Source organism: Marmota monax, unplaced genomic scaffold (assembly GCF_021218885.2).
Source record: "Marmota monax isolate L192 unplaced genomic scaffold, Marmota_monax_Labrador192_F-V1.1 WCK01_AAM20220418_F8-fsc00196, whole genome shotgun sequence".
Taxonomy (NCBI): Eukaryota; Metazoa; Chordata; class Mammalia; order Rodentia; family Sciuridae; genus Marmota; species Marmota monax.
Window position 1 is genome coordinate 2,252,076 of NW_026694390.1, and position 15,085 is coordinate 2,267,160.

The 15,085-nt window shown below is 38.8% G+C and overlaps 2 protein-coding genes across 7 annotated transcripts in view; both read left to right on the forward strand.

Annotated features, from left to right (window-relative positions):
* Pcbd2 (pterin-4 alpha-carbinolamine dehydratase 2) overlaps positions 1-9,357 on the forward strand; it is a 54,435-nt gene extending 45,078 nt beyond the window's left edge. For 2 of the 6 annotated variants that reach the window (XM_046468007.2, XM_046468008.2), the window contains 2 exons: positions 7,848-7,928; positions 9,117-9,357. In XM_046468007.2, the coding sequence (XP_046323963.1) occupies positions 7,848-7,928; positions 9,117-9,212 (177 nt within the window). In that variant the 3' untranslated portion in view covers positions 9,213-9,357. The other 4 variants (XM_046468012.2, XM_046468010.2, XM_046468009.2 and 1 more) reach the window with 4 other exon arrangements.
* A 136-nt stretch (positions 9,358-9,493) lies between these two features.
* Positions 9,494-15,085, forward strand: part of Catsper3 (cation channel sperm associated 3) — a 31,868-nt gene continuing 26,276 nt past the window's right edge. Inside the window, exon 1 of the mRNA XM_058586643.1 lies at positions 9,494-13,953. Within this exon, the coding sequence (XP_058442626.1) occupies positions 13,853-13,953 (101 nt within the window). The 5' untranslated portion in view covers positions 9,494-13,852. The remainder of the gene's footprint in view (positions 13,954-15,085) is intronic.

Consider the following 15,085-nt stretch of genomic DNA (forward strand, 5'->3'; position numbering starts at 1 on the left):
TGTGATCCTCCTGCCTCAACTTCCAGAGTTGCCAGGATTACAGGCCTGAGCCACTGTGCCTGGCTTGACCCAAGAGTTTTAACAGAAGGATTTGAAAAAATTTCCAGGCAGTGTTTTTTTTTTTTTTTTTATTGCTTTATATCTGAATTTTCTTTTTAATTTATTGCAGAATGTTGTCAGTATTCTTTCTACTTTTACAATTGATTAAGTTATTTTCTTTGTGGGCTAAGTATGTTTGATTTCTGTGAATTTTCAGTGGGTACTTTAAAAGCTAAGCTGTGTTCTCAGTTTTTAGAGTTTAAAATATACCAATAGTTCTATCTTTTATTATTTATTATTCAAGTAGTTCATATCCTTACCTTTTTGTTTCTTAATCTGTAATAGGTTAAAGACAGAAATTAAAGTCACCAACTATAAGTGTTTATATTTGTCCTATATTTTGTATAGTTTCTGTCTCATTATTTTGATCCTGTGTTATTTGAGGTGTAAAAATTCATAATTATTCAATCTTCATTTTGGATATACATTATAAATATTAATTGCCCTTCTTTTGTAATTTTTAGTGTTTTATCCTAAATCAGCCTATCCAATATTATTTTTTTCCATGACTTTTTAAAATTAGAGCATTATAATTATAATTTTTGGTTCATTTTAACAAAATAACACATGCAAGGAATTTGACTTAATTTCCTATTACCTCACTTTCCTTCCCTCCTTCCTCCCCCCATTCTTTCCTCCTCTTCTCTCTTATCTTCCTTTCACTCCTTTATTTATTTATTTTGGTACTGGGGATTAAACCCAGATGGCACTTTACTACTGAGATACATTTCCAGCCCTTTTTATTTTTTTTGAGACAGGATCTCCCTAAGTTGCTTATAGCCTTGGTAAGTTACTGAGGCTGATCTCGAACTTGCTATCTCTCCTGTCTCAGCCTCCTGAGTTGCTGGGATTATAGGCATGTGCCACTGCCCACAGCTCTTTATTTATTTATTTACTAAATATTTATTTATTTATTTATTTTAGTTGTAGTTGGGCACAATACCTTTATTTTATTTATTTATTTTAATGTGGTGTTGAGGATCGAACTCAGGGCCTTGCACGTGGTAGGCGAGTGCTCTACTGCTGAGCCACAACCCCAGCCCTCTTTATTTATTTTTGATTGGTATTTTCTATATATACATACAAGGAGAAGTTCTTTTGGTACATTTATATATTTATGTAACATGCTATTGTTAAATGCATTCCATATTTCTACCCCTTTCCCTTTTTTCCCTTCCTTTCTGTCTTTGTCTTCTACTCTACTGATATACCTTATATTTTCATGATATCCAGTCTCCTCCCTTGCCACCTTCTTTCCCTTATTTTGCTCTAGCTTCCACATATGAGAGAAAACAGCTCTTGATTTTCTGAGTCTGGCATATTTCACTTAGCATAATTTTCTCCTTCTCCCTTCGTTTACCAGCAAATACCATTATCTCCTTTTTCTTTATGGCTAAGTGTAACTCCTTTAACTGTGTGTAAATACCATATATTTTTTAAAATATTTATTTTTTAGTTTTCGGTGGACACAACATCTTTATTTTATTTGTATGTGGTGCTGAGGATCGAACCCAGCGCCTCGAGCATGTCAGGCGAGCACGCTACCGCTTGAGCCAACCCCCAGCCCTAAATACCATATTTTTTAAAATTTTGTTTTTGTACTTGTTCATATGCTTTTATTTTCAGTGATTGAACTTTGCTTTGTGATCCAGTATGAAAGTTTTTTCTTATTTTAATTTTCTGGATTTAGTCTCTTTACATTGTTGATTAGACAGACGTTTGGTCTAAAAAACATAACAGAACCAACATACTTTTTCTTCCTTATTTTAAATCATATCATCTATATATGATTTTTGGTATGTTTTAAAATTTTCTTATTTATTTTCCTTTACTTTGTTGGGAATGTTTATTTTTATTTTATTATTGTGGGTACTGTTATAATTTTTCATAAAATTTTTAGTCCTCTGTTTCTTTAGATAGCATTCCCATTAAGCAATTTCAGAATTATGTTTCTACTCTATCCTACTTTACTATTTAATTTTAGTCTGTATTATTTTTTAGTTCTAGTGCTTATGTTTTATAACCTTCAATATACTTATTTCTCTAACACTGAATCTTGTGTTACTCAAAAATTTTGTTTTACTCTCATTTGTCTTTCTCATTGCTTTCCCCTTTTCTTTGAACCCCTTAAATTGTTTATAACATTTATGTTTTATTCTGTAACTTTAATCCCCACAATTCTGTTAAATGGATTCCTGAAGCTGAATGAATATATTATTTACTGCCAATGCCTTTGGTACAGTTTTCCCATTCATCTCTTATAGTTCATCATTTAATAGTTTTCTCAAGATGGGTGAATGGGAAATTCCCTCAAGTTCATTTCTAAAATGTCTATTGTATTTAGTTTCTGAAGAACAGTTTAGCTGGGTATAAAATTTTGTTTGCACTTTCATTTTCTAAAATGTCTTTGTGATTATTATTTCTCTGACTTCTAATGTTGAATGTTGGTATACAGAAGTTGAGGTCAGCAGATCCTTTTCATCCTTACACATGAATTAATCTTTTTGACTAGATGCCAAAAAGATGTTTAAAAAATTTTTAAGTTCACTAACTTTACTAGGATGGGTAGACCTGGTTAAATTTTTACAATTTATAGATTTAAATCTCTTATTTCTGGAAAAATTTAAAATTCTATCTCCATGTTTTTTCTGTTTCTTTTCTTTTTTTTATACTGGGGGCTGACCCCAGGTGCACTTAATCACAGAGCCACATCCCCAGCCCTTTTTATTTTTAGTTATTTTGAGACAGGGTCTTGCTAAGTTGCCTAGAGCCTCACTAAGTTGCTGAGGCTGGCTTTGAACTCGCAATCATCCTGCCTCAGCCTCCTGAGTTGCTGGGATTACAGGTGAGTGTGCTGCACCTGGCTGCTCCATCTTTTTTTGTTTTATTGTGATAATTAACTCTTATGTTAGTTCTCCTTTATTTTCCTCATATATTTATTTTTGTGTAATCTTCTAAACTCTTGTTGATTTCTATTTCATTTTTGCCCACTTTCTTGGTCTTGTCGTGTAAGTCTCTTACTGAGTTGTTGTTGGTATCTCTTCTGCCTTGAGCTATTTACAGCTTTCTTTGATGCAATGGTTTTAGAGGCCTACACTTTTAGCTCAAGACCTTTTGCTTCCAACTGGAGTCCTTGCCAGTAAATAGCTATGCTGTAAAAAGAAATCTTCTAAAGGGACAGATGCCTTTCATCATTCGTTGAGTGTTTGGTCATGTTTCTTCATTGTATTTCAGATAATCAAAATTCCCCTTTGAATTTTTTCTTTTTTCCTCTCTTATCTACTCATCTAAGTTCCTTATGTAGTCATTCTTATAATTTGAATGTGTATTTTTTTAAAAAAATATTTATTTTTTTAGTTGTAGTTGGATACAATACCTTTATTTATTTATTTTTATGTGATGCTGAGGATCGAACCCAGGGCCCTGCATTTGCTAGGCGAGCACTCTACCGCTGAGCCACAGTCCCAGCCCGAACATGTATTCTTATGGATGTTTTAGATTTGTAGTTTTAAAAATAAATATTTTGGAAATTTTTGGTTCTTTTATGTAGAAGGAAGATTATGGAATTTTCTCTTTGCCCACAAAGCAGATTGAGTATTCTCCCAGAAGGAAGAATTATGACTATGTCCTATACAATGGCTTATCAGGCTTGTGATACTTTTTTATCAGTTGAAGGGAAATATGCAAAACTGAGGAAAATACAAGTTTGAATAGTCTTTATTATTTTTTTTTCTTCTGAGGGTTTTACTGGTCCCTCTATAACCTGAAGAGAAAGCCATGCTCACAGCCAAAGTATGACACCCAGGGTTTTTATTGTCTTTGCAGTCTTGTCTTCACAGGAGTGAAGACAACCCATGTCTGTGCAGAATAACCGTAAACCCCATGCTTCCTGTGTCATGGGTCCAGGGGTAGGAGGTGACAGATTCACGGTTGGTACATTCAACAGCCTGGTAGGCCTTTCCTTTAGGGTTTGTCAGGATAGCTGCACCCCAACAAGCAATGCTGATGCCGATGACCATGTGCTGGGTGTAGCCCAGCTTCAGGGTGTCCACGCCACCAAGTACACGGAAAGGCCTGTGGCCCCGAGAGAACCAGGCAACTCCAGCAGTTATTAAACAAGGGAGCTTCTGATGGGAAGTTGGGCTCTCTGGATGTACCTGGGGATGTGGAGTTGGCTGGGGAGGTGACCTTCCTAGGCTGCAGAAGCTGGGACAATGAAGAACCCATGTTCTGGAACTTGGACCAGCCCTAACAAAACTTCTGTTCTTGAATGGTCTTTAGATGTGTGCTTTTAAAATGTTTATATAGAGTCAAAGATTTGAAGAGCACTTCTGACCATGTCCAGGTCTCACTGTATCCATTTGGCTCTTAGGAAGTGGTTAGGGATTCTAGGCATGTTTTTAGTTAGGTTTTTGTTGCTGTGACCAAAATACTGACAAGAGCAACTTACAGGAGGACACGTTTATTTGGGGCTCACTGATTCAGAGGTCTCGGTCCATAGACAGCGGAATCCCTTCCTTGGGGCTCCAGTTGAAGCAGCACGTCATGGGGGAGTGCCCAGTGGAGGAAAGCTGCTCAGTTCCTGGCTGGGCCAGGAAGAGGGGTGGGAGAGGGAACCCAGTGAAGGGGGCCCAGGGAAGATGCACCCTCTGGGGTGTGCCCTCGGTGACCGACCTCCTCCAGCCACACCCCTCCTGCCTACAGTTACCACCCTGTCAGTCCATTCAAATGAGGAATGGACTAAAGGAAAGGTCACACTTCTAATCCAGTCACTTCACCTCTGAACATTCCTTCATTGACACAGGAGCTTTTGAGGGACACCTCACATCCAAATCATAACAAGGCATCACTTTGGATGTTTTAGGGTGACATGGCTCAAAGAAATTATGACCACAGGGCTTAAGAAGTTGAGCAGTGACAGACTGTGTCCACATAATTTCTTGCCATTAAGCTTCTTTCCCCAGACATTGTGCGATCCGTATACGTATGGGGGTCTCTGTTCGTGACAAATGGGAAAAGAAGGGCCATTCTTCTCAGAAACAACTGAATCTTAGATTCTCAGGCCTGTGGAAAACTTTTTACCCCCTCATTGTGTTTTGTCAAGTTTATCTTATTCAGCTTGACCAGAAGCAGTAGAGGTATCAGTGTGTGCCGTTGTTGATATCTTATTCTATGCCAAATGCTTGCTAAGTGCCTGTATGTACCCATATAATTTTTTATTAAAATGGTTACATGAGTTATTATTATTTCCATTTTAATAATAAGAAAACAGACTTGAAGTTAGGTTACATGACAGTTAAATGGTAGAGTCAGTTTCAATCCAGGATTCCCAGGCCCCAAAGGACAGGCCCTGAACAGCTGTATTGTCTCTATATACCAAAGGGGCATACTGCAGACTGATAAAAGAAAAAGCTTCTATCATGTAAATACAATTTATTAAAAAAATAACTCATCTAAAGAAGTACACATTGTATCTCTGCTAATACTAAATAAGACACCTCCACTGCAAAGGAGAAATTTTCATTAACACCATTTAATACAGGTTAGCTGTGTTTGAATAATTAAAACAGACTTTCCCATCCTGCTTGTACCCTCCATAGAATCTGGAGAATTAGATTGTGGATTGAGAAGGGCTGGGAGAGTAAATGCCGTTTTTCCATGAATAATTCCACATATGGTTAAGTGGGTTTTGCTTGAGCTTCCTTTTCCTAATGGGGAAAACATTCAATTCTTAAATGTCAAAATGGGAATCTTTAACCCAAATAAAGAGATGGGAACTGTAATGAACAGTATAGAATTGTTTAAAATGGTAGTTTGTCTTCATAATAGCTGCTATTCTGACTGGAGTGAAATGATATCTTAGAGTAGTTTTGATTTGCATTTCTCTAATTGTTAGAGGTGATGAACATTTTTTCATATATTTGTTGATTGATTGTATATCATCTTCTGAGAAGTGTCTGTTCAGGTCCTTGGTGTTGGCAAGGATGTGGGGAAAAAGGCACACTCATACATTGCTGGTGGAACTGCAAATTGGTACAGCCAATATGGAAAGTAGTAGGGAGATTCATTGGAAATCTGGGAATGGAACCACCATTTGACCCAACTATCCCTCTCCTCAGTCTATACCCAAAGGACTTAAAATCAGCACACTACAGGGACACAGCCACATCAATGTTTATAGCAGCATAATTCACAATAGCTAAACTGTGGAGCCAACCTAGATGCCCCTCAGTAGATGAATGGATAAAAAAAATGTGGCATATATACACAATGGAATATTACTCATCAATAAAAGAGAATAAAATCATGGCATTTGCAGGTAAATAAATGGATGACATTGGAGAAGATAATGCTAAGTGAAGTTAGCCAATCCCCCCAAAAATAAATGCTGAATGTTTTCGGAGGTTGACATAAGGAGGTTGACTCATAGTGGGGTAGGGAGGAGGAGCATGGGAGGAATAGACGAACTCTAGATAGAGCAGAGAGGTGGGAGGGAAAGGGAGGAGGCAGGGGGTTAGCAAGGATGGTGGAATGTGACAGACATCACTATCCAAAGTACATGTATGAAGACATGAATTGGTGTCAACATACTTTATATATAACCAGAGATATAAAAAATTGGGCTGTATATGTGTAATAAGAATTGTAATACATTCCACTGTCATTTATTTTTTTAAAAAAATCAATTAAAAAAAAGAATTGTTTAAAATGGTATCAAACATACTTTTCCACTGTTAATTAGGAAATGTGCTCTTATGTCATTTGGTGATCCAAAAAACATTGCCCAACCAACAACATATTGGTTTTTCTGGATGGGGTAATGAAGTTAAATATTTATTTATGTGGGTGTAATGGGCACTGCCCTGTGAATTCCACTCTTTGTAATTAATGTGCCATTGCCTTAACCTGACCAAGTATTTCTGCTTTCTGCACACAAGAGACAGACTTCTGCTATTGTTTGCAATTACTCTCATAAAAATTTGAAAGCGAGAAGTTTGTCTTCTGCTTCATGTTTCCATGTTTCTGTGGTAAGACGACAGAACCCCATAGGTTCAGACTTTGGCCTGTGGCTGGTTTTTAGTCCTCTGCTCATTTCCAGCTTGTCTTGTGTCCTGAGGCAGATGCACTGATACCTCAGAGCAACAGGGCCGGGCAGTAGCAAGAAGACCCAGAGCAGGCAAGCTGTTCTTTTCTCTTTTGCTCTAGAATGCAGTGAAAAATAGCCCTTCTTCATTCCTCCCACCTGAGAGATGGGTGAGGAAGTAGTTCAGGTCTGCCAGTGCTTTTGTTCAAGTCACACTCAGAAGACCTTCTTCCGTCATCTCGTGGTTGATGACTTAGCAACCCGTTTGTCACTAAAACAAACGGCCCAGAGCTGCAAACGAAGTGACTCCTTAGAGTTGGGGCCAGGTAGTGAAACCCAGCGCACTGAGTTGGGGAAATTATTCCTGTGCTATTTTGGAGAGTCTTGTCCTGAGGACAATTAAACAGTCCAGACAGGTCACTGGGTGAGACCAATTTCCTGGTTTGTTTATTTGAGCCTGATTGTTTTCACCACTGAGCAGCCGGACACAATCTGCCACACCGTTACCCCAGGCCTGCAGAGAGCGATCCTTTCATTTTTGATTTCTCCAGGCTTCCTACGGATTCTAGCGTGTCTTTATCTGGTGGGGTTGCTCTGGAGTCTCTCAGGCACAGACAGGGTGGAGGCCAATATCAGTGATTGCTCTTGATTTCATCTTATACAGGCATTTGGCTTTATGTCCCGAGTCGCCCTACAAGCAGAGAAGATGAATCATCACCCTGAGTGGCTCAATGTGTACAACAAGGTAAACGGATCACCTTATTTTGGGATCAATTTTAATTATGGAGTTCGAGAAACTTCTTTCTTCTTTTCTTCCTTGTCATCTTGTGCAACTAAATGTGCTTGTGCTTAAGAAAGTATTTTCTGATTCTTTCTCTTAGAATCCCTGTGTATTATTGCAAATTAGTGACAAATTTCAGATCTGCTCATGAGAACAGTGAATAAGCTCTTTATTTTCATGTTTGTCTTCTACTGAAACTTTTAATAAAAAGAAAGTTGGGCCTAATTAGGTTCCTGAATTAAACTTGAATATCAGCCGCGCAGGTAAACTTTTAAATTGAAAATAATTTATTGAAAGAAAGGGTTGCAAATAAGATAGATATGTCCTAATTATCTTATTGAAATAGATTTTCTCAGGAATTATATTTTATAAAAATAACTATTTATTGAATTCTGGATCCTCAAAATTTACAAAGTTTTAGAGACTACAGTGAGAAGAATCATGTCCCCCCCCAAAAGTGTCCTTGTCTTTATGGTCACACCATTTGAAATATCTTACCATCCAGGTTTTGTGAGGGTTTATTTTCTCTCTGGAAGTCCTCTTTGAAAAAAGAAACATCACCATTCTTGATTATATATATATATATATATATATATATATATTTTGAATAATTCAAAGCACCCCCATACTAGCATCAGCTTTTCTTTCCTAGTTGCCTTTCTTTGCCCATAATTTTATTTTTGCTTTTTAACCAATTTGTCAAGAGGTAGCGTTCCCAACACACACTCCTTCCCTAATTTGGAAATGTGCTTTTTTTTAACATCACTGCTAAGATATTACATTTGATAGCTTGGCTTTTCTCAGTGGCCCCCAAATAGTTGGTGTAATTAAAGTAATGGGAGTTAAAATGGAACCCCAGTCTCTCTTTTTTTTCTCAAGAAACGAGATTTGAGATCCTGGCAGCTAAATTTCCTCCTCGTATGAGACAACCTTTTTATCCTGGGTGGCTGCCGGGCCCCCTCTGATGAAGACTGTGGTCCTGGAGTTTGCTGGGTTTTGCTGTGTTTATTGTTCATAATGTATTTTCTAAAGCATTTGATCCCCCTGATTCTCAAATATGAATGTTGGATAATAGATTGATTTCTGAACCACCCAAGGAGAATTCCATGAATTGTAGCTCAGGGTTTTAAAAGCTGCTTTCTTCTTTCTTAGGTCCAGATAACCCTCACCTCTCATGACTCTGGCGGACTGACCAAAAGAGATGTGAGACTGGCCAAGTTTATTGAGAAAGTGGCTGCTTCTGTGTGATTTCTTCAAAATGCATGCATAATCTTATGTACTGCTGCAGTATATCTTGAAGGCAATTTACATGAACAAAAATCAAGTTTTAAAGGAGTTCATCCTTCTACATTTTGTATAATCAGTGTGTAAATACAAGATGACCTAAACCTGAGCCTAAGGTGTTTTTTATTACATGTATTCACAGGCATAAGATAACTCAACCTAGCAATTACATTAATAATATTTAAAGAGAGAAATGGATTCTTAAAAACCAGAACTTAGGAAAGGGAATAATCACGTATTTCATAACCCAGAAATTCAAAATCATGACTTTATAAAAGCATTGTGTTGAAGAATAGTTGTAAGGTACAGGAATTAGGCACTTTGCAGGGAATGGGTTTTAATCTTACGTAACAAATTGTAGGAAGCTAAAGTCGATTTGGATTTTGGTGCTGCTACTACTTAAGTAATTGATTAGATCATGAAAGTCACAAAAATGAGCTGTCTTGGTGTGTCTTACCTTTCAGACAGGGAGTTAGAGTATGAGGGTCTCATTCGTGGCTTCCTGCAAGATGTGGCAACACAAGGACTCTCTGTCACAGTGATCGCTTACCAGGCCATTATTGGACTTACAGGGTTAAGGAGGAACTGAGGGTCATTTCTTTGCTTCATTTGTATGTTGTGACCCCTGAACTGAGGGTCTGCAGCCTTGGGATCTTGAGATTTAACAAGGATCATCTTTGTAAGACACCTCACTTCAGAGGCCAGAAACAGCATTCCGTTATAACAGGCAAACCTTCCCCTCCTCAGCCCAGCCCCTGCTCCAGCAGGACCGGGAGGCTGCGTTCTCCTTGAAGTCCATGCTTGGCTGGTTCTGTTAGCCAAGGAAAGACAGCTTTGGTCAGTTGGCCCCGTGGGCATGGAATGTGCAGGGAGGGGAAGGGAGTGGAGAGCCACAGGCTCTATGGCCCCCAGGGGAGCAAAAGCCTTCATACTACGACTTCTGTTTCCTAGAATTTTTCAAAGGAAAAGGCAAAGCTATGTGTTTTTTATAATCTCTTCCCTACATTATAGATTTGGAACTTTTATACATTTTATTACCAAAGATTTTTAGTTCATTGCTTCAATTTTTATGTGAGCCTTTTTAAAAACAATTTTTAAATTTTGTTTACTCTTATTAGTTATATATGACAGCAGAATGCAGTTCAATTCATATTACACAAATAGAGCACAATTTTTTATGTCTCTGGTTGAACACAAAGTAGAGTCACACCATTTGTGTTTTCATATATGTACTTAGGGTGATGACATCCGTCTCATTCCACCATCTTTCACATGAGATTTTTAAACATGAAAAATTTTAAACATATGCAAAAGTAGAGTGAATAGTACATTGAACCCTTATGTATTGATCACCCAGATGTAGCAGTTACCAAGATTATGCCCAGTTCCTTCATATAATCCCATTTCTGTTGATAAACTATTTAAAAACAAATACCAGATAGCATGTCATTACTCTTCTGTGTCCTTCAGTAAGCATTTCTAGGAAAATATTATCATCTTACATAAAACAACAATGCCATTGTCACATATAACTATATAAGCCATGATTCCCTGGTACCACCAAATACCCAGGCCAAACCAAATTGCTCTGAGGTCAATAAAGTGTTTGGACAGTATTTTGGTTCTAGTTAGGATCCACATGAAGTCTACCCATCACATCTGGTGGCTGTGTCTTTATTCTCTCTGAGCCTAGAGCAACCACCCCTCTTCTCTCCCCAACCCTTTCTCCATGTATTTGATTTATCAAAACTGGGTCAATTGTCTGGTAGAATATTTGCCTTTGACTTTGGTGTCATTTAACTTGTTCCACTGCACCACCAATGTAAGCCTCTCCTCCTATTTTGAATGTATCTGAGGCTAGATGGATGGCTGCGTTAACATATGCCACATAGAGCACAGTGGGGAAAGCAGGCTATAGCTCCTAATTACAAAGACCTGGAGCAGAGTTACTGGTCAGCATCCACGTGAGGGTTTGACATAAGGTCCATGTTAAGGGGATTGCATCTGCTGGAACTCAAAAACAGTTCAGAATCAAAGATCCTGTATCAGAAGTCAGTAGAGATACTCAGGGTACCAAATTCCAGCAGATGAATCCCCAGACTTACTTCAAGTAACTGACTTTGCAACTTGAAAGAGACTTTGTCAAAGTTGAAGGCCCCCAAATCCTTGTGTGCTGACAGTGGTTTCTCTGATGTGGTAAGCTTTGGTTTCCCTCTGTTTTCTCTCTAAGTGATCACCAGAGGAGAGAGGAGTTAAACAGACACAGTCTACTCCTTGAGTGACTTCCATGTAACAAACCAGGGCCAGCATGTTTGACTTTGTCCTTTTCTAAAATAAAGTTAATGAAAGTTTGGGAAATAATGGTTACTTTCTGTCATTGATATGATTTAAGAAATCTGGAAATAAATAAAATAAGCATGGTTCTTTGTATTTTCACTATAGGCAGAAAGCAGCAGCCTGTATATTATATTTGAAATAAGCCCGACTTCTATCAATGTATTGAATAATTGTCTACAGTATTAGTATGGAACAGTCTGAATACTTTCTAATTCACACTCAAAAATGTAATAGTTGAACTTTCAGTTTTGTAAACTTTCCTGTGAAACTTTCCTGTAAACTTTCCATCTCAGTAATAGGTTTGGCTGTTATCATATGTGAACTTTGTATTTCAGCGCCAATTTCTTGGGACCACGATTGAAGGGTCCCCAGGCTGCTGTGCCTGCTGAGGCAGCCCAGGTAGGGCTGCCCAGGCCCCGCAGAGTGAGCTGCTGCTGATAGGGTGGGAGAGGTGGCACTTGGGCTTCTCATCCGAGAATGCCTGTCCTGTCCACCTGCGTGTGGGAAGATCTGGATTTCAGGAGGCCCTGGATGAGCTCACCACCTCCGAGTTCCTGTTGCACTCCCCTCTCCCAGCTGGAGTTCCGTTCCCAGACTGTCTTCATCAGTGGCTTCCGAAACCGCATTCAGCTGAGATGGACCGCGCTGATGGGGTTCACTAGGAACAACTGGGCTCTTTCTCCTGCCTGCAGCTGGCTGTCTCTCCTCACCACCGCACCCAGCATTACATTTTTAATCTCCTTTCTGTTTTTTCCCAGAGGAAGTCCCAGAAGTGTCCCTCTGGGGTCCTTGCAGATGCACTTCCACTGTGCCACACAAACTGAGTGATGCTACTCAGTTCAGTACCCTGTTCATCTAGCTTGTGTGCTGCAGGGGATGAGGGCGGGTTAACATCTTGGGGCAGATGGAGATGCAGAGCTGACTCAGCCCTTCTGAGCAACTGCTGCAGAAGGCCACTGTGGCATTAGGGGGACACATGACCAAAGAAAGCAATAGGAGTCATAGGAAGAACTGGTCTCTTTCTCTCTGAGGGAGAAGGGGTAGACTCAGGGTGCAGCTAAAGTTTGAATCTTAGGTAATCTTGGTAATCAAGCTGATTAAAATTTGCTGTGATGATTTGTTTTTAATTAACAGATAATAACTGTATATCTTTATGGGGTACAGTGTGATGTTTTGGTACCTTTATACATTTTATATTGATCAACTCAGGATGCTTAGGTTCCCCATCATCTCAAACATCTATCATTATTTTATGTTGAGAATGTTAAAAATCTTTTGTTTTGGATTTTATGATACAGTACTGTTAACTGTAATCACCCTCTGTGTAATAATTCACCGGAACTTTTTCATCCTGTCTGGCTAGGAGTAAATAAGATGTTGTCACCCAGTTCAGTATATTTTCCTACCAGGAATGGAAATACGCACTTATTTTAAAATACCAAGGACAGCAGAGATGGTGGGGTGGTTACCTCATTTTTTAATGGTCCAAGAATTTAGGTTTCGAGGAAACCGACCAATTTAGCCCCTAAACATTTAATACAACATACAGCTAAGCAGATCTGTCTTGATTTGCTTTGAAGGCTAAAGGGGCTGGGGGAGGATATATTAATCCTGAGAGTTGAACAGAACAAAAATCCTGATATAGTAGACCATCCCTTACACCCTGTTTAGGTGTTTCATACACACATATATCCCGTGCCCCAAATGAGCCAACATAGGGCCTATGTTACCTTCTCTGCCCCTACTAATTCTTTTGTCCTAGTCCCAAATGGATCACAATCTTTCCTTCCAGATGTTTCCATTGCTGGCCCTGATGTGTTCTCTCACAGAATCATAGAGATCATAGAGAACTTTGCTTTTTTTTTTTCTTTCTTTCTTACATGACCCTCAACTTTTTCTAACACATCATTAAGGGTCTAACAGATGGGACACTTCTTGAAGTGGGAACCTTTGCCCTATCTCTAGTGTTGCCCAGCATTCGCCCGAGCTTTACCTTTGCTGGGTGCATGTGAAGCCCCTTGCTCAACTGAAGCACTGTTTCCTTGAGAAGAAGGATCCTGGGACAGGCTTGCTGGGAGCGCCCCACCCAGTGGTCTGTAGGCTAGTGATGCGCTGGAATGCCTGAGAGTGATCTCATAAAGCCAAGATTCCCTCATGGACCCTTTTCTGCTGCCTCTTGGAATCCAGACACCAAGGGGATCTCTAAGTAGAGAATTTTTTTTTGATTAGCTATAAAAGCAAGGAATAAAAAATTGAAAATTTAAAAAATGTCTCAGGCCATGTACGAAGATGTGCCACCAAAGTCTACTTCCAGTTCGCTGTTTGGTGCTGCATCACAGGCGTTCTGTGGGAGATGCGGGAAATTTAAGTAAATATTTCTATTTCCGTTGTTAAGAAGCGTGTAAAGGGCAGGGTGCAGGCGGGTGTCAGCTTTCTAGCCTCTTCCACACACTTGTGGGCTTCCCAGGTGGAGGGCACCTCTGACCGTTGGTTTCCCTAGTTGGTGAGGCTGGCACACTGTTACTGACCTGCAGACTACACTCAGTGTTATCTTTTCCTGTTAAATAATTTGAAGTCTTTTAAAATTTTGTAATAGACTATTTCAAGCCAGAAAATGAAAATTACACATCTTGTTTTTATAAATCACAGAGGTATATATGATATTCATACACACAGCACACTTTTTTTTTTTTAAAGACATGATCTTGCTATGTTGCCCAGGGGTGGTCTTCAACTTGTGAACTCAAGTGATCCTCCTGCCTCAGCCTCCCAAGTAGATGGAACTATAGATAACAGCCATTTTGCTTGGTTACATTCTGTATTTTTTTCACCTTAATGAAAATGAGAAAAAAAAGTAATCTTTGAGAAAATTTGCAAGGCACAGATAAATGTAAATGAATAACAACAAGAATGACTTATAACTTCACCACTATTCACACTTTGGCATATTTCCTGCTGAGTGTTTTCTACCCATTTTATATCCTGCTTTTTAAAAATTTTTATTATTGTTTCAAGGTTTACCAGAGAATAAACATTTTGCTAAATCATGAAAAAAAGCATAGCAAGGGCTGTGGTCGTGGCTCAGTGGTAGAACACTTGCTTAGCATGTGTGAGGCACTGAGTTAGAATCTCAGCACCACATATCAATAAATAAAATAAAGGTCCATCAACAATTTTAAAAAAGTATTTTAAAAAATACATAGCCAAATTTTAAGGTCTATGTTTCATGAAATGGAGATGCCAGAGTTTACTTAACCACTCCTTTTTGTTAGATTTTAAAATTGTTTTCAGTTTCTCACTACTATAAATAATACAGGAGTAAACATCTTTGGCTAAAGTCACTTCCTGCATTTTACATTGTTCTTTTGGAATAGATTCCACAGGTGAGAGGATAGGAACAGTTCTGGGCTCTTTAGAAAAGCTGTCAACTTAGCTGGGCATGGTGGTGCATGCTTGTAATCCTAGCAACTCTGGGAGATTAAGTCAGGAAGATCACAGGT